Source organism: Chelonia mydas, chromosome 6, assembly GCF_015237465.2.
Source record: "Chelonia mydas isolate rCheMyd1 chromosome 6, rCheMyd1.pri.v2, whole genome shotgun sequence".
Taxonomy (NCBI): Eukaryota; Metazoa; Chordata; order Testudines; family Cheloniidae; genus Chelonia; species Chelonia mydas.
The window spans coordinates 124,431,381-124,459,353 of record NC_051246.2 but is presented as its reverse complement, the minus strand read 5'-3'; the positions used below and the strand labels follow the sequence as shown (position 1 = coordinate 124,459,353).

The 27,973-nt window shown below is 42.8% G+C and overlaps 1 protein-coding gene across 8 annotated transcripts; it reads left to right on the top strand.

The window, feature by feature from the left end:
* On the top strand, window positions 1-27,941 carry CGRRF1 (cell growth regulator with ring finger domain 1). 8 transcript variants are annotated; one of them, XR_006291523.1, is made up of 10 exons: window positions 5-222; window positions 7,575-7,714; window positions 9,118-9,295; window positions 9,490-9,637; window positions 15,624-15,731; window positions 17,661-17,869; window positions 21,649-21,767; window positions 22,528-22,665; window positions 26,374-26,460; window positions 27,731-27,941. XR_006291523.1 is itself a non-coding variant. In XM_037901266.2 (6 exons), the coding sequence occupies exons 1-6, from the start codon at window positions 2-4 to the stop codon at window positions 18,006-18,008; spliced, it is 1,143 nt and encodes a 380-aa protein (XP_037757194.1). In that variant the 5' UTR covers window position 1; the 3' UTR covers window positions 18,009-19,141. The 8 variants fall into 8 exon arrangements, 1 of the variants encoding a protein (XP_037757194.1); XR_006291526.1 differs by lacking the exon at window positions 26,374-26,460 and having other exon boundaries at window positions 22,544-22,665; XR_005225654.2 differs by having other exon boundaries at window positions 22,544-22,665; window positions 26,374-27,941.
* The last annotated feature ends 32 nt before the right edge of the window (window positions 27,942-27,973 follow it).

Sequence of the window (27,973 nt, the reverse complement as noted above, 5' to 3'; positions counted from 1 at the left end):
CATGCGCAGTAGAGCTGCAGCCGTCAGAGTTGGAACGAGCGCGGCCGGTTCGGAGGCCGGGCGGCTGGTTCCGCTGGCAGCCCCCCCCCCGCCCGAGCTGGGGAGGCCGCGGGGCCCCATGGCTGCCGTGTTCCTGGTGACGCTCTACGAATACTCCCCGCTCTTCTACATCGCTGTGGTGTTTGTCTGCTTCCTGGTCACCAGCGGCCTGGTGCTGGGCTGGTGAGCGCGGGGGGGCGGGGCTGGTGAGCGCGGGGGCCGGGAGCGGGCCGGGGGGCGGGGCTGGTGAGCGCGGGGGCCGGGAGCGGGCCGGCGGGGCGGGGCTGCTGAGGGCGGGGGCCGGGAGCGGGTCGGGGGGGCGGGGCTGCTGAGGGCGGGGGCCGGGAGCGGGCTGGGGGGGCGGGGCTGCTGAGGGCGGGGGCCGGGAGCGGGCCGGGGGGGCGGGGCTGCTGAGGGCGGGGGCCCGGGATAGGTCGGGGGGGCGGGCCTGGTGAGGGCGGGGCCCGGGATGGGGGCGGGGCTGGTGAGCTCGGGGGCCCGGGATAGGGCCGGGGAGGCGGGGCCGGTGAGCGCGTTGCCCGGTATCGGGGCTGGGGAGGGGAGCCCGGGGGCGGTGGGAGGCGGGGCCGGGGCCGGGTCTGGCTTAGAGGCCGCCTGAGGCCTGCTGAATGTGGAGAGGGCAGGGAGGGTCCCCTGTCAGAGTTACCCTGCCTGCCTTGGAAAGGATTCAGCAGCAGTCTTACTACTGTCAGCTACTTTCAGAAACAGCTACCCCTGTTCCCACAGAGATGGGCAACGCCTGCTAGACCCCTCTGTCCACATCTGACAAGACAGGATTGCTTCCTACAGGTCATAGCAATAAATGCAGATCTTAATCAAGTGGTAGGCTGGGATGCCATGCAGTTGCAGCTAATGAGGAATGTGGCCATTCCAGCAGAGCCTAGTCCCTGATGCTCAGTCGGTTAGTCAACTGATAAATAATCTAAAGCATCTAGGTGGCTGTTGCCTGGAAAGCCATGTTTGCATAGGAAATTCCAGGTTCGGAAATTGATTCAGCATAGATCATAAGAACATAAGAATGGCCATACTGGGTCAGACCAAAGGTCCATCAAGCCCAGTATCCTGTCCTCTGACAGTGGGAATGAACAGACAGGTTATCATCACGTGATCCATGCCCTGTCACCCATTCCCAGCTTCTGGCAAACAGAGGCTCTGGACACCATCCCTGCCCATCCTGGCCAATAGCCATTGATGGATCCTGCCTCTTTATTGAATTAGCATTGATACCTGTAGTACTGAGTCTCAATATTTTCCTCATCCTTTGAAACCAGTTGCTCTGGTTACTGGTATTGGTACTTTTGGTAGCTTATAAATATTCTGCTTGACTTTTCCTTTAGTGTAATATCCTTTCTATGTTATCACCTCTTATTTAGTAGTTGCTAGTTTAAATAAACTTGTAGCATTAATTCCTTTGAGTAGTATGTAAAGTTACCTCTTGATTTCTTTCCCAGTGATTAGAAGCATAAGCTTTTTGTATAACTGGGGTTCTCAAGTATGTTTTCGGATCAAATAATGTTCTCATTTTTGATTAACTCCCCTCGTATTATACTGGTGTAAATGAGAGCAGAATTAGATCCTTCCTTGCTTGCTAGTAAACACTCCAACCTTATTGTGCATCAGAGAATCTGCACAACAGAGATACTCCATAAATGTATTGAGTGTGGGAAAAGCTGTCATGGGAACTCTCCTTTTTCTTCCTTGTGGAATCCCTGCCTCATGGATGATACCAATGTTCTAAATGTAACCTGTATTGGGAGAGAATAAGAGATTGATTACAGGGACAGCATTTCTATAGTTGAGTTCTATCCTGCAAACACCACTCTGGTTCCCATCTCCCTTAATGGAAGATGCCGGGTGCTCAGCACTTCTGAAAATCAGGCTTCTTATTTAAGTACATGAATAATGGGGCCTAATTTTAGGAAAGTCTTATCTTAAATTGTATAGATTATAACATTTCTGTCACCTTATTAAACATCACAGAATCAACTCTGAGTATAAATCTGTGGTGGTTCTTCTCTTGGGGCATTGCATCATCTGAAGAAATACCTGATGGAAACCAGGCATTGTGTGTGCACGGGAGGTAGAACACAATTAAGGTGGTGTTTCCTTTTTAACATTCTCCTTCTCTCCCCCCTCACATGTTAACCTTAGAACACTGTTGTCTGCTTCTCACCTCTTGCACATTTTTGCACTCTCAGTTTTTAATATTTTTATAAAAACAGAAGAACTCACAATAGCAAATCACTACTTAAACAATTCCTCAGTGTGTATGTGTGTGCGTGCGTGGAAACATGTCTGCATATCTATGTAAGGGGATTTTATGAGTCACTGTGCTCCTAAGGGCAGCTAATCATCAACAGCGTCCCTCTGCTTTGGCTGCAGTGGGTTTCAGTGGCCTGGGTTCTTAGCCACTAACTGGTGGTGCTTCCACCTGACTGTTTACAGTAATCAGGAACCGTACCTTACCTCCCTATGTCATTTCGATTATTCATCACCCAGTACTTACTCTTGTGCCTACTCTGATACCTGATACATATATTCTTCTGACACCTCTCTAACGGATGAATCAACAATCAAAGTACACGGTACCTACAAGGGGAAATATAGAGGAAACATAAAGGGAAGAGGAAGACTGATTTGGACTGGGTACATCTGTAATACCATACAACTGCCAAGTAACACTATCCCCAGGGTGGATTTCCATAGATTCACAAGTCCAGTTTGCTCCATACTAGTGGGCTCTGTAATGTGGAGGAACCACATATCTTGATGAGTCATTCTAGGCCTGAAGGCGTTTGAGTGCGAGAAGGCGATGAGGGTGCCGATTTGCCTAGGGAGCTGGCCTCTCTTCGGCAACAATAGGCATTACTCATTGTGGAGAAAGTCTCCACAACATAGGAGGCCTCCTCAGTGTTTAAATCCAGTTGGTCGCTCCCAGAATAGTTCAACAAACCCCTTTAAGGGTAACATAGGCAACTCCCTCAGACAAAGGAAGAGAGGCAGGAGATTGCCCATGCCCCCTTGGGCAGAGCTCTCCTCCTTTCATCCCCCCTCTGATTGGCTCAGTCAGCCTTGTCTGTCATGTCCATTGGTGAGGTGAACACACTGTAGTCTTCCCCATCTCTCATCTACCCACCAATAAGCTTGGTTCCCTTTTGCATCAGACCCATTAACCCAGGTTACACACACACACACACATATATATATATATATATATATATATATATATATATATATATATATATAATAAAATGAAAAATTAGACTTGGAATGAACAAGATGTGCATGAAACATAAGCAATATCTTGTGATCCTTTGATATCTTAAAGATTACTTACCCTCTCACCTTTTGTTCATGGACATCCCTTGCTCTGTTATGTGTGATTTAGGCCCTAATCCTGTAATTAGGTGCATACAGGCAGACTCCTTTACTCACACAGGTTTCCGTTGGCCTCAGCAGGGCTACAAGTGTGTTTGGGAGCTCCCTGCATGTGTTTCATTGCAGAAACAGGATTTAAAATTGTAAACTCAGGGCAGGGAATTGCCGCTTTGTTCGTTCTGTAGAGTGCTGTGCATGCCTATGGTGCAATCTAAACAATAAATAATAATTTGATACAATCTCCTTTTCTATAATGTTGTTTGTCTCTTGTTTTCCAGTCATTTTCAGCAAGCAATCAGCAGTCCCATTTTATGGAGGTGTTCCTGACTAAGCAAGTCAACCTGAGGCACACCAACAAAGTATGAACGCTAAGGCTTACGTTTGCAAAAGCATCCACTATCTTTCCATGCCTCCATTTTCGTGGCATGCCTGAGACACCTAGGGTCTGATTTTCAGTGGAGCTGAGTACCTGCTTCCCGAAATGCTGCCAACAGGAACTGTGGGCGTAGCACTCTGAAAAAGACGTCCCAAGGGATTTCAAGTTGGGCATTCAAAATTAGTGGACAGTCTTTGAAAATGTTGGCCTTACTTGTTATGCAGATTTTTGACTCCTGAATTTTCACGTGGCTTCAGTCTAGTGTCACACGAGCAGTATTATAAGGCTTATACTTTTGAAAACCGGGGACAGACCCTTAGCCTGTATAAATTGATGTGGCTCCATTGATTTGAATGGAGCTACATGAGTTTCCACATGTTAAGGATCTGGCCTCTGATAACTAGAATGTCATATTCTAAACTTGATTACGCTCTCCTTACAGTGCTATTGTAATTTCAAATTTAGTATTCATAAGGCTCTTCATTTTCAGTTTTTACTTTCTTTTTAACTGAAAGATTCCCTGGTTTGATGGAAGCCATTATTAGGTTTTTACTACTACCTGAATTTTGGAATGCCAGAACTCCGAGGACTGCGCCAAGAAGAAGCTGTGGAAAAGGTGGAGGAAGCGAAGACACCATCTTCTCACACTGTCTCCTCTGCCTGTTCCACTTCTGTGCCCACTCCAGAAGGAGAGATGGTGGCGCAGTAACCAGGACCAGAGTGGGAAGCTTGGTCAGAAGTACTGGAATGACTTGAGCACTAGTGTATATACTGTTGTCAAATCCCCCACCCACCCCATATTCAGCCATCCTATATGTAAAAGTGGTAATCAGCATTCAAAGCAAATAAGTTAGTGAACTACTTTTTATGCTAAAATGGGTCAAAAATGAAAAACTGTTTACAACTATGTTTCAGAATGTTTTTAAGATTAAAAAAAAGGAAAAGAAAAGTGTTATTTACCTAAAAAACTGCAAAGTTAATTTTTTGCACTAATTTTTCACTTTTTAAAATATTTTTATAATCAACACTGATAAATTCCTGGGAAACTTTAAACAAGATAAAAGCTGAAAATGAGGGGCCTTGCATATTCATTACATCTAGTTGTTGATCAACACATTTTTTGCCTTTAGCTTCTGAAAAAACTCTATACCACAGGCTTGTTTTTCCATGTCTACTTGTCCTGGTGAATATCTTATTGCTACTGACCAATGAAAAATGCTTCCAAAGACAAAAGGCTTTTTGCCTTTGGAATCAACCAGGGGGCATAAAACAGCAGGTATATTAAAAAAAAAAAATCATTGGGGAGATTACCTGCAAAATACTAAATCCACCCCACTCAGGGTCAGGACTGCAACTAATGTAAATCAGTATAATACCAATGAAGTCAGTACAGCTATGCTGATTGAGGATTTGGCCCTTTGTGCACAAGTTGAACACTGCTGAATTACCAGGTTACTCAGTTTACTGTAGAAAAAGTGTGAACGTTGCTAACGTAGTGCAGTTAAATGTAAGCTTGGTTACCAAATATTGTTGTCTCCTTCTTTGAGTATGGTCATGAGAAAGCATTTTTATTTAAAAGATGAATGGGTATCGATTTTTCCAGCCTATTAGCCCTCCCTTCTGTGAATATGCACAATCCTGATATGCAGGCTAAGGAAGCTAATGGTTCTTAAGCTACTGGGAATGTATCGCTGCTACCAAGAACCATCTTGAGGGGTTTTTTCTTCTTAAAGAGACACTGTCAACCTGAAAATCACACATCTGTCTGATGTTTTACTTGCTATTGTTCCAAGTGACACCTTATGTTTTATAAAACGCTAACAGACTAGAGGAAAAACAAATCTCATTTTAGTTGTCCATTTGCCAGCACTTTGTGTATAGTTCTGCTTCCCCTGTTGTTTTTCGTGGTCCTTTCACACAGCAGCAGAGGAGGGCAGTGTTTTTAAAAACAGGACAAATTGGTTGCGAAGCCACAAAAATTCAGACAGGCTCAAAGACAGACCTTGTAGCTGAAACTTTTTTTTATCACTTTTTAAAACTGACTAGATTTAAACTGACAGTGTCCCTTTAAGCTTGAGTTGCTTGTATGAGACCCATCTCATTGTGACAGCAAACTATTCTAGCATATTTAATGGAAACAATAAATCTGGGGAAGTTCATACATTTCGTGCCATCCTTATCAGGGAGTTTGTTGTGAAGAAGCAGGTAGAGCACCCCAAAGAATTCCCCAGGGTGTAATATGCTGATGACTGAGGGAACCAACACTGTACACCCTTTAAAAGGGCCATCACTTCAGCTTTACAGCTAGCAGTGGCATATGTACTAGGTCATAAACGTTAATGGTGCAGCCGGAGCCAATAAATGACAATATATAAAATGAGGTGACCAAAAAAAAACCCCCTTCAAGCTATGTCTGCTGCCTCCTTTGTGTAAAATCTGGGATAGATGAATATAGAAACAAAACCTCTCCTGTTCAGTCCCTAAAATTGTCTTCTGAATTAGAATAACGTTTACAGGACTGCATCCCCAGTCACTTCTAAAGGTGAACTTATCTCTATCTGAAAACAGGAATGAGTGTGTATCTTGATCTTATATTGTGTACGTCACGGCTTTCTGTGGCTGGTGCATTTTAAAAGCTGCAGTCAAAGAATATGAAAATCCTGCCTTTTGTATTTGATAGATAGGATCCTCCTGCCGTGTTCCCTCTTGGTTCCTTCAGGTTGAATATCATGCTTAACTGTGCCTGTGAGTAAAGATAGGTAGGGAGTTGTGATTTTAAAAAATGGTGGCCAAGGATCCTGACTGATACAAATGACCTCACTTGGACTGGCATGCCAACCTCAGCCTTGAGGGTCTGATCCAAACCCTGTTGAAATCAATTGGAGCCTCCCCGTTGACTTCTTTGGGCTTTGATTCTGGGCCTGAAGCAGAAACTGAAGTCCCTGACTCAAAGAAACATCTTTATAATCAAGATTAAAATGTTAAACCTGGATCTTGTGGTCCTCATGAATGCAAATCCCAGTGGCTATAACAAAAGCTATACGAATTCAAGGGCTGCAGGATCAGGCTCTAATTTCTTAGTACTGCTGAAAGTACACAGTGCATCAGGTTTGTCCCAACACTGAAAGTAACTTCACTTGCCACTGAGCAGCCGCTCCCATAGATCTGGTTTTGGGGAAGTTTAGCTAAAACTTTACCACTAGAGGGCACCAATTATCTTCATTACTTTAGCTCTGCAAAACTTTGAAAAAGAGGGAAAATATTCTCCCTTCAAAAGTTTGTCTGTAACAGGATTCAAAAAGATCTAGATAAATTCATGGAGGATAGGTCCATCAATGACTATTAGCCAGGATCGGCTGAGGTGGTGTCGCTCTGTTTTCCAACAGCTGGGAATGGGCAACAGGGGAGAGATCACTTGATGATTACCTGTTCTGTTCATTCCCTCTGAAGCACCTGCCATTGGCGACTGTCAGAAGACAGGATACTGGGCTTTATGGACCTTTGGTCTGACCCAGGATGGCCGTTCGTATATTCTGACTAGAATTAAAGATTCCCACTTTTATTACTGTAAAGTACTGTATTGTATGGATCCAGCTTTGATTGACAGCATATACTATGCATGCATCCTAGCAAATATTCTGTAATTCCAAGATGTAGTTCTGTTTGTTTTGTTGCTTGTTATTGACATCTGAAAGGCAGTTCGAATATGCTAGCACTAACACATGCCCACTTATGCATCTGGTTGTTCCATGTTGCTTAGGTTTGGTTGGGATGTTCCTGTGATACTGAGAAATTCAGAAGAAATAGAATCCAGCGTAAGAATATCCAAAAAGCAGATGAGACAAGTGAAGAATCCTTTTGGCCTAGAAATTCCGCATCCTGCTGCAGTTTCCATAACAAGTCAGTGTATTTTTTTTGTTAGGTTTTATTGAGTTCCCTTTCCCCACCTATAGCTCCCAGCTCTGACTTTCATGGCCATAACGTGTTCCCTTACACAGTCGCCATAGATATAGCTCTATTGGTGCAGCTTACCGAAACGTTGTGTGTTTTAAAGTGCCACTGTCAATATTGTGGGGCTCACAAATTAGATTGGGCCCCATGCGGGTGAATTGCAGAGAGGCAGGGGATCTGTGCCCTTCTGCACCAATTGGGAACAGGGAGCTCAGCTGATAAGCAGCTTTCCACTGCTGCTGTTGCAGCTTATGGGCTGCTATAGGAGCCCCTTCATGCCCCTGGCACAAAGTGTGGGGCAGCTGGATCTATGTAAATGCAATGCCAGGTCCCAGCCCAGCCCCCTTACTCCCAATCTCCTCCCAGAATGGCCTTCCGTATGGCTGTCCACACCAGCCAACGAAAAAAGATATTTGTATGTGCTTGTGATGTAAACCTAAGTGGTGGCTTGCAGTTTGTCTGGGTGTTTTTTTAAAGTGCTGCTTTGTTCAAACATCCAGTACATTCCTGAGCCTCCGCAGAATTCAGGAGATCCTCTCCCAGCCTGTGTCAAAGTCAGGCAGCAAACCTGTAAAACCTTCCTGTAAGCAAATAAAACGCACTGCAGTAATGAGCTCAAGTCTCTTCATCCCTTTTCCCACAACGAGTCTTGGCGTTACAGGGCCAGAATTTCCAGAAGCACTGACAACTCCCGCTCAGGCACCAAAATAATTGATCAGAGTTTCAAAACAGCTCGGCATATTGGGTGTTGGGTGCTTCTGTAAATCTGACCATTATTTGCTGCTTAATGGGAGCTGAGCACCTCTGAAAATCTGTCCCAAGCTGTGGGTGCTGAGTTCTTGAAAGTCTGGCCTACACCTCTTTTTAAAATCTGTCCCTAATGGCTAATTATTGCTGTCTACTGCACTGATAACTAGTGGGGAAAGAAACATGACACATAGTTTTATCCCCACTGTACACACGCAGTAGGGCCTGATTCTTCCATAGAGCACAGGAACGTGCTAGGATGTGGGTCTAGTTAAATATCATTTTCCAAACGGCATAGTCTTTGGGGTAAGAGTCATACTCAGCCCCCTAGGAGAGCTAGTACATATAATGCTGTTAGCTGTAAACCTTACCTGGCACGAGGTGCATATGGAGCAACAAAAGGTACCTCATGGCCTTCCCCTTTCAAGTGCATGAAACCCACTCTAAATTAAAAAAAAAATCTGGGTACTGGCATTGCTTTCCCTCTGCTGCATTTAAGGAATTACAGCTGGTAAATTCAGGATTCCTGTATACTGGTGAGCTGATGAAGCTTGCATTGTGTAGGATGCATTTTCTGTCCATGTACTTATATGTTTTTCTCTAAGGGGGTATAACACTGACACCTGATTGTCTGGAAGACTGTATCCTTACATGCTACTGGGGATGCAGTGTTCAAAAACTACATGAAGCTTTGCAGAAACACGTCTATTGCTTCAGAATAAAGACTCCGCAGGCACTAGAAGATGCTCTCTACAGCGAATATATCTATCGACAGCAGTATTTGTATCCTTTTATTTAAAAACAATATTTTGACAAACTATGCTAATTTTCTGGCACGGTGAGAATTGAGCCTCATGAGCAGTCTGCAGCTTTTGGCACCATGTATTTATGAATGAATAAGATTGAGAATACTCTTAGTGCAAGTGCCACATTTGTCTTCAATTGCAGTGACATTGTTTTCCTTTACACAAATAAAGCATTAAAAAAACCAACAAGGAAGAAAAATACTGTCAGTTGCCAGAAGATGCTCAAATTGCAGGCTTTGGCCCAGTGCCTAGATCTCGTTACCCACTGGTAGCTTTGTTGACTTTAGCTGATGAAGAAAACAGAGAAATATACGACATTGTGAGTAATTTTAGAATGTATAGCAGGGCACTGTACTGATGCGTTTGGATGCTTCAGAACGTACGTTAGGATTGAGAAGAAAGACTGGCTTGCTCTTCGCACGTTGGCCGAAAAGAGAATCTAGCCCTCACCTCTGCACCAAGGGTGGCTCCCTAAACAGGAGAACCTGGGTGGTCCTGCTGTGCCTGGGGTAGGGATGAATGTATATGTGGGCCATTCAAGAAGTGCTCACCCTCTGCACAACACAGAGCTCATATCTGTGAAGGTCTTTGTGTGCTAGCACATTGAAGCAGGGCATGAGGGCTAAGGAAGTGTCAGGCCAGGGTATCAAAAACTGTGCAAATCTTTCTTTTCCCTACCGTATGGAGGTGCTGTGGAGCCTTTGATTTGGTTTAGCCTTTGTAACTTCTGTGGGTCAAGAAGAGGGATTCACCCCAGTACCTGGCAGAACTATTTGGACTGATCTCTGGGGAGAGGATTAAGACTGTAAGAATTGCCATACCAGATCAGACCCGTTGTTCATCTTGTCCAGTATTATGTCTCCGACAATTGCAACATTGGATGTTTCAGAGAAAGTTGTGAAAATCCCACAGGACATGGATACTCAGTAATCTACTCCCCATGAAGATCTTCTTCTAATTCCTAATAGTTAGAGATTAGCTTAAATGTTGAAGCAAGAGGTTTAATATCCCTTCCAAAACTCTTTTTTTCCACAGAGGAATTGATTCTAGTTCCTGAGTGTCCAATGTGCAATATGTATATTTATTCAGTGACTTTCTGAGTTTAAGTGTTATACTTTGTTCCAATAGCTTTAGGTGCATGAACATTAATGTATATTGAGGCATACACATTTGAAGGCAAACTCCCCAATCCGCTTGACCTTCTCCACATACTAATATAGAAATCAGTCATGGCCAAAATAATACCCAGGAGAACTTACATATTACCTTTTCCAACTCTTTCTATCCCTCAGCTTCCTGCCACCCCACCATAAAGGCCTCAAAAGAACAATGTATCCAGCTCCTCCCCCAATCAATACAGCCGAGTATGCTTATAATTCAGTTTAGTTTAATAAAGATAAAATGTAGATTTAACAAACTTGCAAGAAGGTTTCTTAAATTAACATGAGAAAGATGGATTGTTTAACATGACATTTTTTGCATCACTTACCATGGGGGGAAACCCACTTTATTTTCCTTTCTTTTCTTTTTTTTTCCTTTTGTAGAAGTTTTTCTTCCTGATTGTTGTCATTGTCAAACACCCTTCAATTGGCCAAAGCAGCAGAAGCAGAATCCACTTGTACATTAAAAGCAGAAACAGATTCTAGACTTTTTCATGGTCCAAATGGAAGGATTGACTCTAACTTTGTTGCAAAACTTCAAAAATATAACCACTAAATGAAAATGGTAAATGCTGAAATATCCTTAATCAAAAACATTTTTGATATGTAAAAATCTTAAGGAAACAATTATATATTTAAGTCTTACAATAGATCCAAGGTAAACCTCTGGTATATTCCCCTGCAAACACATGCTTGTTTTTTTTTTTTAATAGCTGTCACACAACTGGCATTTGTTGGTACGTAAATAATGTGTGGTTTTTTTAATTGAGCATGGGATTGTAGGAATCATGAGTTTTCATGCCTCAAAGGTCTCATCTATGTGGAGAAAACGAAATGTACTTATCAGAAATGTCAGCTAATACATTTAAAATATGTTTATTATTTAAAACACCACCAAATGTTTAAAAGACCACCAAAGACCACAGTGGGTTGACCCTGACCTGACCCAATTTTAAATGCCACTGATATTGTCTACAATAGTTAATTTATAATAGGTAGTGTTAATTTAAACACATGAGTTAATATGTTCTCAGTGTAGACAAGATCCAGGAGGGAGAATCCTATATAACGATGATACAGCTTGTAATTCCTGTGTTGTTGCACTTTATTACTCACCAAGTCCTGGTGTGTAGCAATGGCCTGAAATTCATAGAATCGTAGGCAGGGAGGGGACCTCGAGGGGTCATCTAGTCTAGTCCCCTGCACTCATGGTAGTACTAAGTATTATCTAGACCATCCCTCACAGGTGGTTGTCTAATATACTCTTTAAAATCTCCAATGGTGGACATTCCATAACCTCCCTAGGCAATTTATTCCAATGCCTAACTACCCTGATAGGAAGTTTTATCTGATGTCCAGTCTAAATCGCCCTTGCTGTAATTTAAGCCCGTTGCTTCTTGTCCTATCCTCAGTGTTTAAGGAGAACAATTTTTCTCCCTCCTCCTTGTAACAGTCTTTTATGTACTTGAAAACTGTTATCATGTCTTCTCCAGATTAACAAACCCAGTTTTTTCAGTCTTCCCTCATAGGTCATGTTTTCTAGACCTTTAATCATTTCTGTTACTCTTCTGTGGACATTCTCCAATTTGTCCACGTCTTTCCTGAAATGTGGTGTCCAGAACTGGACACAATAACTCCAGTTGAGGCGCAGAGTAAGAGCGGAAGAATTACTTCTCGTGTCTTGCTTACAACACTCCAGCTAATTCATCCCAGAATGATGTTCGCTTTTTTTTTGGCAACAGTGTTATACCACTCTTGGCACATCTTTTCCCGTAATCTTGTGGCATGGTGTTATTCTTTGGTCACTATCCTATGTCAAGCATTTCTTAAGCCTCTGGCCTAGTATGGCTAAGCTGACATTTTATAGGCCTCAGCCTGTAGGCTTTGCATTTCAATCCTACTTAGGTACCTAATACATACTTATCCCTTCTGACTACTGTTCAACTTTATACTTCGATAATTCTACACTTAAATCTATTCAACATACAATGACTATAAATGACGTGACATGTTAGTTAATCAGAATATCACACAATAAATAAACGATAAATAACAATGAGGGCAGGGGAATCATACAGAGCAGTCTGGGTTGTTTGGTAAGCTCAGCCCATTCAAACAAAATGTGTTTAAATACAGCCACATGCAAAGTTTTACATCAACAGATAAGGGGTGCAGCTCATGCCTACTGGAAAGCAGTGACTCTGAAAAGGATTTAGGGTTTACAGTGGGTAAGCAACTTAACATGAGCTCCCAGAGCCATGCCATGACTAGACAGACTAATGCGATCCTTGGATGTATAAACACGGGAGTAGTGAGTTACGCGTAAGTTGATGATGTTTACCTCTGTATACTGCATTGGTGAGACTAATAACTGTGTCCACGTTTTAAAAAGGAAGTTGCAAAATTGGAGAGGGTGCAGAAAAGAGCCACAGGAATGATTTGAGATCTGGAGAAAATGCATTTGAGAGAGGCTTAAAGAGCTCAATCTTTCTGATAAAATGAAACTGACTGAGAGTTGATTTGATTACAGTGTGTAAGTACTGAGTGGGGAGAAAAATACCAAGGGTTAAAATGCTCTTAATGTAGTGGAGAAAGCAGAACAAGAACCAATGTCTAGAAAACTGAACCCAGAGAAATTTAAATTAGAAATTAAGTACAAAAGTTAAGGTGATTGTTAAATCTACTAAGGGGAGTGGTGGATTTTCTATATCTTAACGTCTTCAAGACTGGTTGCCTTTCTGGAAAATATGATTAAGCCAAATGCACATTATGCTTTAGTCAAACAAGTTATTGGGCTCAATAACTAGGTGAAATTTAACAGCCTGTAATATCCAGGAAGTCAGATCTAATGGTCCTTTCTGGTCTTAAACTCTGTGAATCTATATACACTGCTGCTTCTCCTGGGTTTTTTAGCAGCTTCTGGAACATGGAGGATAGTGAGAACCCTAACAGTACGTCTACACTGCAGTTAGACACCCACTGCTGGCCCGTGCCAGCTGACTCAGGCTCGCGGGACTTGGGCTGCGGAGCTGTTTCATTGCAGTGTAGACTTCTGGGCTCAGACTGCAGCCTCAGCTCTGGGACCCTCCCACCTCGCAGGGTCCTTGGGCTCAGGCTGGAGCCCAGGCTCTAGGACCCTGCAAGGTGGGAGGGTCCCAGAGGTGAGGCTGCAGTCTGAGCCCGGAAGTCTACACTGCAGTGAAACAGCCCTACAGCCCAAGTCCCGCGAGCCTGAGTCAGCTGGCATGGGCCAGCTATAGATTTTTAATTGCAGTGTATAGATACCCATAGAGGGGTTGCAAACTATTTTAAGGGATACTACCCAATATATTCTATTGTTCTATTGTATATTTTTTTCTTGTGAACTAAAACATAGCTTTGGGAGTTTTGATAATGCAGCTGTAGACCAGGTCCCATTTATTAAGCGGGGATCTATGTAATAATCATTGCTTATTGCAAATCGACACAGTGTAATTGCACAAATAGAACTGGGGCTGTTGGCTCTTAAATTATTGTTATCTAATACCAAATCTGTCATTCTGAGAATTAGGGGCATCTTGATGCCAAAACTAAATAAATGGATCACTATTAAGATGTAAAATATACTGTGATTAAAAAATGAGGCTCTAGTTGGCCCTGGGGGATAGTAAATGTAATTAGTATAAATACATATGTTTAATTCATTTAATCTCTGCATGCTTTATATTTGCATTAGCTAACTAGAGGTATCCTAAGTGCATGTCTGATCCCCAAGCTTGTTAAATAACTTCAAACAAAAAACATCTTATAGATTCCTTTTTCTTCCGAGAGCCTTGGAATTTGCAATTATATTGGGCTTCTCTCTCTTCTTTACAATCAGTTATGGTTGGTTGGTTGGTTGTTTTCTTGGCTTGAAAACAATACATAAGCATAAAATACTATTATTGTCAGCAAAGTGACTGTAAAAATCATTCTGTGGTTCCATATCTTGTCCTTCTCAGTGACTTTTATGTCCAGTATTTGCTCTGTTTACAGGCTGAATGATGATACCTCTAAATGCCATCTGGAATCTGAAAACCAACATCTAAGTGTTTTGTGGTAGCAGGGAGAACACCTCCACTGTCACTTTCCTATTTGTGTTCTCCCTGCACATCATCAGTAACAGACATTCTGCAATCAGAACTTAGCTGAAAGGTTACTGCTATTGTCCAGGGCAGGATAGAATCCAGCCACAGAAGAGAAAGTCGTATTGGACTTGTACTATATACGGTTCTTTAAGGCCAGATTGTGACTGGCTTTTACTGGATACTCAGGGAGTTTCCTTCCCTCTCCCCCTCTTTGTGTGCCCCTGTGCAAGAGCCAGTCACAATTTCAGTCATGCTCTCTCTGGATGAAATTCATTGCTGTGCAGAGGTCCAGCATGGGGCACATACAATAGTAAATAGTAATGTATTATCGTAGCATCTAGGAGCTCTAGTCATGGACCAAGACCGCATTGTGCTAGGTGCTGTACAGACACAGAACTTAAAGACAGCTTCTGTCCCAAAGGGGTTATAATCATCGCTTAAGTCCCGAGTTAAGCAAGGTATTTAAGAAAAGGAGGACTTGTGGCACTTCAGAGACTAACCAGTTTATTTGAGCATAAGCTTTCGTGAGCTACAGCTCACACGAAAGCTTATGCTTGAATAAATTGGTTAGTCTCTAAGGTGCCACAAGTACTCCTTTTCTTTTTGCGAATACAGACTAACACGGCTGTTACTCTGAAAGGTATTTAAGCATTTGCCTGCCTTTGACTACATGTGCTTAAGTGTTTTTCTGGTTGGGGCCCAAGTCCATTAGCTGGGAGCAGTAGTAGGATAATCTTCTCTGTGGATTAGCCACAGAAGAAGTTACGCAGCACAGAGTGGCTGTAGAATCTGATGCTTGGATTGGTCTGTTTGATCACATGTTCAACAGCTATATGGGACAGTACCGTAAGCAGCCCTTAGAAACAAGGCAAACAGGCTATGAAGAGAAATAAACTGAACCATATACTTGTTTTACCTTGTCTAATCTCTTAATAGACTCCCTGTTGTTTGTATGTGATGTGCGTGTCACTGCACGTATATAAATCAACAAGCCATACACCTGAAAGGGGAGAGTGCTAAAGAAAACTTCTGTTTTTAGATTTCAATGGTGTCCGTAATTCATATTCCCGATGAGAGTTACAGACTTTCCTGCAGAATATTATATCAGTATCTACTTCTGGCGCAAGGTCAATTCCATGACCTTAAGGTAAGCTGTGTCCTGAATCTTACTTCACTCTGACTGCAATATTCATTTTGTTTGTGAAGACTATAGTTACCCTAAATTGGTACAGTATCTGGCTTTTTCAGTCTGTTATTATGCAAGGAACTGGATGATGGTTAAATTTATCTTGTCACTAAATTAGTTCCATGCAGACTTACAATGCAACCTACATTCGTATCTGAAAATATCTGAACTCTCCTACAGAAATCCCTTATTGTTATATATTTATATTCCAGGCAACCCCAGGCCCTCCTGATTTATCAAGGTGGCAGTAACAGATAGATAGGAATAATAGCTGCAAATATTATAGAGTATTCAGAATGGGCCTGATGCAAAGCCCATTGAGGTCAATGAAAGTGCTTCTGTTGACTTCCATGACTTTGGATCAGGCCCAGTGAGCAGCATAAATTCAGTATGCTGAAAGGAAACATAAGTTGTTATGATCACTTCTAAAGCCTTTGTTTTTATAGTATAACAGTAAAATATAATATATTTAATACACAGATAATGTCTATACAGTATCCATGAATTATAAACAATGGGCCAAATTCATTCCTTGATGAAACTCAGTTGACTTGAAGTTTAAGCCACGAATAGATTTGTCTCAATAAGTCCAGCAATTTGTGTGGTAGATATTTGCTCCACGTAACCCACCCTAAAAAATTCCCATATGCTTTAAGTGGGGGAATTGTTACCGCATCAAACATACTGTTGGCAATAAACAATAATGGATCTGCAAAATTGCTACAATTTTGAATTGTTTGTACAAATGTGTGTTTATATACATAGATATACACTCTCTGTGTATGCAAAAAGAAAAGGAGTACTAGTGGCACCGCAGAGACTAACCAATTTATTTGAGCATAAGCTTTCATGAGCTACAGCTCACTTCATCGGATGCATTCAGTGGAAAATACAGTGAGGAGATTTATATACACACAGAACATGAAAAAATGCGTGTTATCGTACACACTGTAAGGAGAGTGATCACTTAAGATGAGCTAATACCAGCAGGAGAGCGGGGGTCTCTAAGGTGCCACTAGTACTCCTTTTCTTTTTGTGAATACAGACTAACACGGCTGCTACTTTGAAATCTGGTGTATATGGTATCACAACTGCTTTTTTAAATAGAATATAAGAGCAGGTTTCCATGCAGATAAGTCAATAGCCAGATATCTTCAAAAAGTTCTGTTTCCCCTTGCAATTGAACACTTTAGGAAGTTTAATGTAGACTTCAGTGTTACCCATTCTCTTAATGAGTCAGGTGTTCCTTTTCCAGTGCCTAGGAATTATATGTTTGACATATGTCAGTAATGCTGTTGTTTTACACACAATGCTTATATAGCATCATAAGTGTTAGGTAGTTCTTCGTAAACACAGATCCTTTGCAAACATGAAAGACTTATTCCCCTGCCCTGAAGAACTTGCAGTCTAGATAAAATGAGACAGGAAAGCACAAGAGATGATAAAATGTGGTGGATTTGAAGGCAGAGAGAGTATGTGCTTGGTAGAAGAGGTTAGGGACATAACACCAGGCCTATGGAACAGCATGCTAGAAAGTACAAAGCCTTGACCAGAACCTCATCCATTGTAAACCTGTATAGCTCCACTGAAGTCAATGAACTATGCTGATTTGTGACAGCTGGGGATCTGGTCCCTTATCTCTAATTTTCCCCTTAGTGTTTCTGCACCTCTTTATCTTCCCCAAATATCCATAACTGAAGTCAAAGGAGTTGTGTCCTGTCACTCCAAGGCTGAATTTGAACTTGTGTTGAACTTAATAGGAAGCGTGTGTAGAGAGAAGAAAGGCCCCATTAGTTTGCCTTTGATCTTTTGTAGATCACATTAGAATATAAAGACAATGTGCAGTTACTGAATTCTGCTGAAACTTGTTTGTGTGTGTTTTGTCCATAGCAACTCTTTATGTCTGCAAGCAGCAGTGCCCCGCCCTCGAGCAATGCCTCTGGAGACAGCAGCACTGACAAAAGCTTGCTGGAAAAGGTTGGACTGGCCGAAGTTGAATCAGAATTACATGAGGAAAACAGTAAAGACTGTGTCGTCTGCCAGAACGGAACGGTGAACTGGGTCCTCCTGCCCTGCAGGCATACGTGTCTGTGCGATGGGTGTGTGAAATATTTTCAACAGTGTCCAATGTGTAGGCAGTTTGTTCAAGAATCTTTTCCACTTTGCAGTAAAAAGGAGCAAGATAAAGATGAACCCGAACACAGTTTCCAGGATGCTCCCCACGGAGCAGACTTATAGTGGAAAACGAAGAATGATCAGGTTGTACTCTCAAATGCGTGATGTAGAACCGAAAGCATTTTCTGTCCATGGAAAGATCTGCAGTGTAACTTTATGGTTTTGCTGGTAGTTACTAGACCAATTTAAGCATCCTTTTCACATCCACACTGCATACAATTGCTAGAACATTGCATATACACTGGGAATATGGACAGAAGAAGTATGTAGGAGATGTATGAAGAATGAGTTTTTTGATAACTGCTTACTGGATGTTCATGAAGTATTAGAGATTATTTTGACACATAGATTTAGGTGAGCTAAACATTAAAAAGAAAAGAACAAATGCTTACATACAACTGAAACTGAAAAATGCTTTTCATATATATATATGAATATATATATAGGCTTTTAAATGTGAAGTTAGAAGAAAATATAATTTTAATCCTGTATACTTTAGATATTTAGCACTTTAAAGAATGAAAAATGAAGGAAACCAAATATTTAAGAATCTGTTCTTAGTTTGGGTATAAATTGGTATGTATTTATTTTGTATCTGATGGACTTGGCCATGGGAAGTGCTGGGCTGCTCAACTCCTGTTCAAGTTACTGGGAGTTAAGGATATTCAAGTCATTAGTGGGTCTGGACCTCTTGTAATTGTATTTTGTTTCTACTGCTTTGGAAGAGATTTTCTGTGTGCACGGGGCCTGATCCAAAGCCCCTTGAAGTGATTGGAAATATTCCCATTGATGTTAGTGAGTTTTAGTTCAGGCCCCTACTGACTATTAAGCAAATAGAACATCTAAATGTGCCCACTGTTTATAGAGTTTCATACTGCACTTATAGGACTTTAACTCTTGCTAGTGTGACAGCTATGGATGATGAAGGGCTAACTTTTGCAAGGAGAAGAGACTAATTATTTTGCAGATGACATTAGTTTGGCAGCATGTCATGTTCCATAACATGGACAGCCTAGTCTGTGGGGTTGCCAACTCTCCCATATCTTTCATTACCTCTGCGTGGATGAGAACAGGCTAATCATATCACTTCCCTCATATCACTAGTGAGAAAAGGAGCTGAAAGACAGCAGAAAACACAGTTGTCTTCTTTCAAAAAGTAAAATAAAATAAAATAAAATAAAAATGGGTGTTGAGAAGAGAAATGATTCTGTTCACTTCTTAATACAGGAAGGGCTAATGTAATTCAGGGTGATGTAACTTCTAGGCCAAGACTTCTCATCTGGTGGGATGAGACACCAAAGTAAAAATAGCAAACTCCCACCCTCACAAGGGAGACAGGGGCTTGGAGAGAAGGAGCCATTTGCTCCCTCCTCCTTGCTCTGCCACTGCTCCACCAGCCCCTCCATTCCCAGAGCAGTTTCTCAGGCCTCCCCCTTCCCTCCACACAGCACTCACTTTGTGGAGAGAAAGCATGGCTTCAAGAGGCATCTCCCACAGCCTCTTCTACCGGTGCTGCCCTGGAGCTGAGCACTGTGCACAGAAGGAATCCCCAATCCAGAGCCCTAAATTATCTGCAGTTTCTTGCCATGACTCCAAATGCAAAAACCTTCATGGCTGGAATGGATTATGGGAGCTGGAAAGTCATGCCAAGAAGCCATGGGTGGTCTTCGGGAGGAAGGGGGGTGTTTGAGAGACAATGCACTAGGCCACCAGTGATTTATTAGGAAGTGGCATGGTTTATTAAAGTGAGTATTGGGATTGCCTCTAGAATTCTAATCTCAGCTCCCCCCTCACTCCCTTGGTAACTTTAAGGGAGCATCACTTGCACCATGTATCAAACAGAGATAACAGCCATGGGTGTTGTGAGGATTGAATAATGTTTGCAAAGAGCTTTGGAAAGTAGAAAGTGCTGGCTGGATGCTAAGTATTATTATTTCTAATTTAACTGTGTATTGAGTATGAGAACATCCCTCATCACACAGGTGCACTCCCAGAGACAAAGTTGCAGTGTCTCAGAGCCACTTGTCTGAGATTCCCTGAGCAGGGTTAGCCCCTTTGAACATTGAGCCTCCTGTGCCCTGCATTACGGATGCTCTCAGAAGCAGCGATGACTGTGATCTTATGCAGTCTCTGGCCAGATGATGGCCACCCATCAGCGTTTTACATCGATCAGACCAGAGCATATTTTAAAGTGGTAATAGTTCAGCATTTACAGATAATCACAGGTGGCTGGTATAGTGATACATAATGAGAAAGAGCCCCAAGCACTCAAGTGATGGACATCATAAATCCTATGGGCCCCATGTTCCTTTCTATTATACAGCCTACGGGGGAGTAAAAGGGATGGAATGATGGCATTAACCTCATGGAAAGGAAGGAGTAGAACTATGCAGCATGTTCCCCCACTTCACTGAGTCTGCAGGTGGCCGCCTGAATCTGCTTCACGAAGCTGGGACTGTGCAGTTTTCAGGCATGGAGCAGTGGCTGTCCCCAGCATGTTCCCCTCTAGACCCCACAGATTCTTGAGTGGAATTTCACAGCACAGTTAATGAGGGATTCCCCCAGCATCACTCTACTTTGCAGCTGCCACTACCCAATGTCAGCCTGGTTCCTGATGCTGTTTTGTGGTCAGGAGTCTGGGGGCCTGCAGAACAACGTAGCTGGGTGGACTCTTTATGCGGAAGTCCCAAGATTCCCAGGACTAGCCCCTGATTTTCCTGGAACTCAGTGCAATTTGGGGATTTTCCCCTCCAGCCTGTTCCAGGAAACCATTAACCTTTTTGCTCAAGAGGCCCCTAGACACCTGCCCCTTCAGACAGTTTAACTTCATTTTCCCGTGTCCACTGGCTTTTTTCATGGGCATGTAGTACCAGGCCATATAACATTAGGGGCTGGATCTCCCAAAGTCCTCAGCAATGTGAACTAACTGCTCCCATTGAAGCTAATGATAAATCTCTCTGTGACTTCAATGAGAGCAGAGTTCGGCTACCACTGAGCACTTGAGGAAATCCCATCCCAGATACCTATTTCTGGCATGAGCCGAAGTGGCACGTTTCAAAGCTGTTACAGAAACAGTTTGAACCAAACTCTTCCTCTGTCCATGATGACATTTCATGTCCTCCTACAAGTCCCACTCTTGGAGTCCCAGAAAGAAGTTTCTGAAACCCACTTTCCTGATGTGAGAGTTGTTCCTTTCGGCCTCGGGATGAGGTCAGAGCTCTGAAATGGCACTGGGTTTGCAGCTGGGGTTTCTCCCCATTAAGTATTTTGACTGGACTTCCTCTGACTGGTGAAGGAGCATCTGTGTCTACCTCAGACAAGAATAACACACAGGGATATTTCCCAGTTACCTCCCACTCTGTTCAAGTCTCATCATTGTGAAGAGGATCTTGATCTACCAAATTGAATATCTTCTTCAGGGGGTAGCCATGTTAGTCTGTATCCACAAAAACAACAAGGAGTCCTGTGGCACCTTAAAGACTAACAGATTTATTTGGGCATAAGCTTTTTGGACATGCATCTGAAGAAGTGGGTTTTTTTTACCCACAAAAGCTTATGCCCAAATAAATCTGTTAGTTTTTAAGGTGCCACCGGACTCCTTGTTTTTTCCACAAGAAGTGTTTCCCCTCAGCCCCTTACCACCTGATTATACCGATAGTTTTTCTTCCTTGATTCAGGGGCTATTTATTTATTTATTTTACAGGCGCATCTAGAGACACCAGCTGAGATCTGGCCCCATTGTGCTGCGTGCTGTGAATACACATAACCAGCTCGGAACAGCTAGCAATCTACATAGACAAATACAAATACAGGTGTAGAGAGGTGAGCTGATTTGCTTAAGGACACATAGTAGGTCAGTACCATGGGCGGCGGGTGACCTGCTGGCTCAGGGAGGCTAGCCCCCTCCCCTCCCTGTGGCTTCAAGCCTCTCCCCCCAGCTCGCCGGGCTGGGTGGTGTCCGGCCCCTGGCCCCAGAGTGTCAGAGAGGTAGCACACAGCCCCCCCCGTCCCCAAGCACCAGGCGGGCAGCACACGGCCCCGCAAGCGCTGGGTGGGTGGTGCACAGCCCCCACCCCTAGCGCAGAGGGGGCAGCCCCAGCGTCCGGGGGCCTCTCAGCATTTGGAGGCCCCAGCAACCCCAAGTCCCAGCCACAGGCCAGCCACGGCCTCCCTAACCCTGGCCCCAGCCCCAGCACGCTTCCCTGAAGACGAGTGACCAGCCTGCCTGGGCTGGGGCCAAAAGGGGAGGGCATTAGGGCAAGCAGGAGGGGGCCTTCTGGGCAGAGCGTGGGCAGGGCCACACCAGGCTCTTTGGGGAGGCATAGCCTTCCCCTACCTATGCTACGCGCTGCCCATGGTCAGTACCAGCTCTTGGAGGAGAACCCAGGCATCCTGAGTCCCACTCTAGTGCTCTGTACATCAGACCACACATGAGCGATTCCTCCCTGCAGTATAAGGGCTGGTTTACACAGTGTTTTTGTATTACTTTAACTTTGTCACTTTACAAATCAGCATAGTTAAAACTATAACCCCCTCTAGAGAATGCAGTTATACCAGTGTACAAGTGCTTATACCCTTGTAGCTTATTCTTCTTCAAGTGCTTGCACATGTCCAACGGATACCACTAAGGGAAACATCTCCGACAGCTGTGCTCAGGGTGCTTGCACACCTAAATCAGAATGGACACGTGCAACACATCTCAAAGAACATGTTACAAAAGGTAGGTAACCATTTGTTCCTGAACATTTATGGGAATAATCTATGCTGTTGTAGGCACCTTTACAGCGACATAACTGCATCCACACTAAGGAGGGGGTTGTAGTACTTTAATTAGGTCAGTTTCTAAACAGATACAGATAAAGCTGTCTATTAACAAGTCCTAAGACTGGCTGATGCCTTACAATGCCTTTCAATTTAAAATGAAGTAATCACCAGCCATGGCTTTTCCAATTAGATTGATCAAACATGTCCTGTTTATAATGCCTTCGGCCTTTTACTTTCCACGAGAAGATGGTCAAGAATATAGTTAGGGGGAAAAAAGCAAACAACCTAATGGATATATAACAACAACCCCGTGCTGCCCAGGGAGGAGAAATGTCCCCATTTATTCTGGATACATGTGGAAGGCCATCAGACATCCTACCATTGGCCGGCATCCTACCCCATCATCTGTCTGCCACAGTGAGTGATTGATAACCCAGGCTTTGGTTCCATGCGCTTGTTTCTGTGTATTTCCATCTGGTGCAAGGAATGTGCCATGGAGAGTAGCTGAGGGACAGCTGAGTTTGGGTATTGGAGAGGCAGCATTTACCATGAATGGGGGTGTATAAATACGTTACTGTTTACGACCTATCCGTAGGGCGAACAACATGTGATGCACGATTTGAGCTGAACGCATGGGTACCAATGTAGGCAGCCCTCGGAGGCTTACACATGTGAGCATCAGGTCTTATTTGTGAGGCAATCGAGCAGGGCATTGCCCAATTTGCTGTTTGTACTGAGCTTCTGGGCCTGTTGTCAAGCTGAAGTGCCAGCCACCACTTATGCAGCTCTGTTGAGGAGTAACAGAAAAACAGCAAAGAGTGCAAAGAGACTTTATTCTTGGCAATATTCTTGGAACAGGAGTGAGTCCTAATTTAATATATCCAGCTTCGCTACAGACTCTGTGAGAGGTCCCTGCAGAACAGGATTTAACAATCTTGACTCTATCTCCCATCTGCATGCTGCTTCCTAAGCATAAAGTGGCCTTCCTATCCCAGTTGCTAGTCTAGTTAATAGTCTGTTCACAGCCAAGACCCTCTTTAACCCTCACTTCTACCAGACATTCATGAAACGGAAAAATGTCACTCAAAATTATTCGTTCCTCTGGGCTCCTCAATGAGTCTTGTCTTCTTATTTCCATTGGGTCACATTCAGACACTCAGCCTGCTCCTCTGTGCAGACCTACGCATACCATAAGTAGAACTGGTTGAAAACTAAAAACTAGTTTTACAACAAAAGTTTCAAATTTCAACAATGATTTAATTTGAAAGGATTCAGAATAGACAAATTATTCACATATTTGAAATTCTGCAAGGATTTCTTTTAATCAAACTTTTTTCCACATTTTTTTATCAAAATGGTGTTTGGCATTTTTTCAGGACCTGAGCCCAGTTTTTATTAAACAAACAAACTCCCCAATAACCAGTTGAAGAATATTTTTGAATAAAATATACAAACATTTTCACACAAAATGAAAATTTTGGACAATGTTAACAATTTATCATGAAAAAAAATCCTCTTTTGAAAAAAGGGGAACGCAACACATAATTAGACTGTGGAACTCACTGCCACAGGATCCCATTGAGGCCAAGAACTTAACAGGATTCAAAAAGACTGGATAATTGTATGAATATCAAGAATATCCAGTTATAATAATTCATGATAACACAGATTTTGGAAGGTGTATTAAACCTCCTGCTTCAGGACTTAAGACAATATCTATTAAAGAGCTGAAGAACCTGAGTGGAGGACAGGTTATCTCACAGCTGCCTTCTGATGCATCTGCTGTTGACTGCCATCAGAGACCGGCAACTGGATAGATTATGTGAGTGATCCAGTCTGGGAGCTCCTATGGAATTTCCCCCTTAGATTATAACCACTTTGCAGCAGGGATGGCCTTCGTTCTCTGTCTCGTACAGTGCCAAGCACGTTACCAGCATTTAATTAATAATTAATTAAGAAAGCACTGATTGTGCTTGGTGCCACCCTCATTTGTTTACCAAGATCTAGTGGGCCAAGCTTCCCAAGAGAATTGCTGGCACAAAGGGGCTGTTACATGAGTGATTTCCCAGCCTGTGCAGATTTCTCAGCCCTTTGGGAACAGCTGGGCCCAAGCCCTCAAGCATTCAGTTGAACAGTGCCTCAGGAGAGATCAGCGTCTTGTTTCACCAAGCCCATGTGCCTGCAGCATACCCACATTCACCTCCGACTCCTCAGACAAGCCGCTGTCACTACCAGCAGAACTGACTGGAGATGTTTTGAAAAATCAGACTACTATGTGTAAACATGATGAGAGGATATGGGAGATAGCCATCTCGCCACCAGGCACGTACGGTGCAGGCCTATGCACGAAGGCCCCAATTCTGCAAACACTTATGCATGTGCTTGACTTTAATGGGTCTCCTCAGCTGGGCACAGTTAAGCGCGTGCAAAAGTGTTGGCACACTTGGGGCCCACACTTGTGTTTAAATGTAGGGGGTCAGTTGAAGTTGGAAGCTCAAAATATGACACCCGCCCTCTTTAAATAAATGCATCAGAGCCCATTTTTCCTTAGCTCCTCTTAATCAGGGATTGCGCAGATCACCATATTAGACAGCTGCCAAGAACATTTTTGTGAGGGGTGTTTTGTATGACCGGTTAGTCTATTCATTTTGTTTAAGTGTCAGTAGCCCAGTTCTCATGAGCAACCTTATACCAATGAATTAACACGGGCTTATGGCAGAGACAAACATTCCATGAAAGGCTGGAACTCTGGTTCATTCACTATAGACGTGTGATGGTCCATGAGGCAGGGGTTAACAAAACAACCACTTGACAATGATTTGGGAATAGGTGAATTATGACCACAGCCTATCCTGCTGACAAGTACTGCCTCACCATCTCCATGTGCTCCCCCTCTTTGGTGCATTTGCTTGTCATCTCTTGTCTGATATTAGATTGCAAGCGTGTCAGGGCAGGGACTGTTTTTTTTGTTCTGTGTTTGTACAGCGCCTAGCACCAGGAGGCCTTGATGCACGGTTGAGGTGTGTAGGTACTGCCAGAACAGAAATAATAATCATTAATAATAGAAAAATAATTCACTGCCTTATTCACTGTGGATTTGGAGGGATTGCAGGCTATGAATATGGGCAACACATTGAACGATGAGGATGAAAATAAATCATGAACGGCTGTCTCATCCAACTTGGGCACTGAGGGTGAAATTTAGCCCTCTTCAGAGAATAAGAATAAGGCTCATGCACCTCTGAAACTTAAATCATCAAAAAATAAGGCTTCCAGAGGACTAAAGTAGGGCCCAGACCTTTTGCCGACTCTCTGCATGGGGTTGAATTTCACCCGTAATGAGACAGGAATCCTTCAGGGAAAAATAGCTTGTGATCATGTTAAGGACTGTGTCATAATGCACAATGGGGAGGCATTAAGGTTGCTTTTTCTGACTTTGTGGGCTTGACTTTGCAAGTTTATGATTCTTTTACTGTAGTTCTTTGGTATAGATTTTTGTATGGAGTATGTATTTTAATTTCAGAATACAAAGTGGTTTAAACAGAAAGCCCTGGCATTTGGTTGACTGTTCCCTGTCGACCATTCCAGTAGTGAAGGCAGGAGGTTCTGTAGTTCATTATTTTATTATGCAGATACTAATGTTGTTATTAATGTTGGGTTTTAGTGAGATCAGACATGTGGGTTCTGATGTGATGGACACCACGGTACGCGTCTACGTACATAGATATGCTGTCATTTAGTGTCATCTGAGGTGAGCAATGGTTTCCATTTAACTCATATTAGAAATTTTTTCCTACTATCTGGGCATCAATGGGAGTTAGGCACATAAATATCTTTGAAAATCTGGGCCATAGTGATGCATCACTTGAGCTGATTGTTTCCAGCCAATTATGCACCAGGGTATTTCTTTTGTATGTAACAATAACACTTCTGTTTTAAAAATTGCCATAAACACCTACAGTCATGATTAAAAAGCATATAGGTGTAACAATAGCACGGCAGTGCTTTGGCTTCCTACTGTGGGTCAGCCCCATATTTCTTTTTATAAGGGTATGTATCTCACCAGGGCATTGCGAGAGTTAATTAATTAGTGTTTATCAAGTGTCCTGAGCTCCTTCAGATGATAGTTGCAATGGTTTATGAATAATAGTGATAAGTATTACTTTATTTATTTGTGTTGCAGAAGGGCAATAGATTAGTATTTCCACAAATGTGGCAAAATGTAAAACTTCATTGGAGTAGCCCCAAACCCAAGATCAGCCATTGGTAAAACTGTGCTATGTAACTATGAGCGAACTCTTGATGTTAGGTGTTCTGTCTTGAGCTCATTGTACTATGGATGAATATAGTTTATTATCCCTTGTAATATGTTCCTATGCAAGATGTGCACACAAACCCAGCAGATGGTGTATCCTCTCAGCTCCAGTTGCCATTCGTCAACACGTTATAACTGTATGAGTTCTGTCAGCACCAATGTAAGGAAATGGGAGATTCTTTGATTGACCATTTATTATGACTGAGTTATAGGTTTAACAGATGGCTCCATTTTGTTGGCAGGGAACATTTCATGTTTGTTTAATTAGCTGCAAGTCATATTGAAAACTAAAGCATGTTACATGCAGATACATAAGCGTGTCTGTGAGATGGATCTTTCGTGCGGGATGTATAGGGAGTTGTTGGAAAGTGCATTTCATACAACAGAGTTCCTGACTGGATTTCGTATCCTCAAATATAAACCTCTTGAAAAATGGAGGCTAGTGCATTCATTGGTTGACTAGAAGTCCTTATCTCACTGACGGTAAGATTTACGGCAATCATTTTCTCCCTTTAAGGGATGGCTGCATATAGTTTCATTATTTTAAATCAAGGCCTAGACAGTGTCATGAATTTCCCTTGCAATGCTAACGAATGGCGAAGATAGACTTGGAGAAAGCACTGTGCTAGGTTCAATTCCCAGTTCAGCCACAGACTACGTGGTTTTGCGTAAGTCACTTAACTTATCTGTGCCTCACTTTTTCTAGCTCCTTCCCTGCCACACAGAGGGGAAGATAGTGACTCCTGCTGCTTAGGTTCCCTGTTTGAAAAGCACTGTAAGACTCTGAGATGGAAGAGGCCGTTGAGGTGCCCATGGTATTATGACGATGAAGCACAAGCAGTGCATGGATTCCATGTTTCATATTTTTCCGCTGTGCTCCCTTGGGAGACAATAATTAAAACTTTCGTGTATTTGTACAGAGTTCTTGTCAGATTTCCACTTCTGCGTT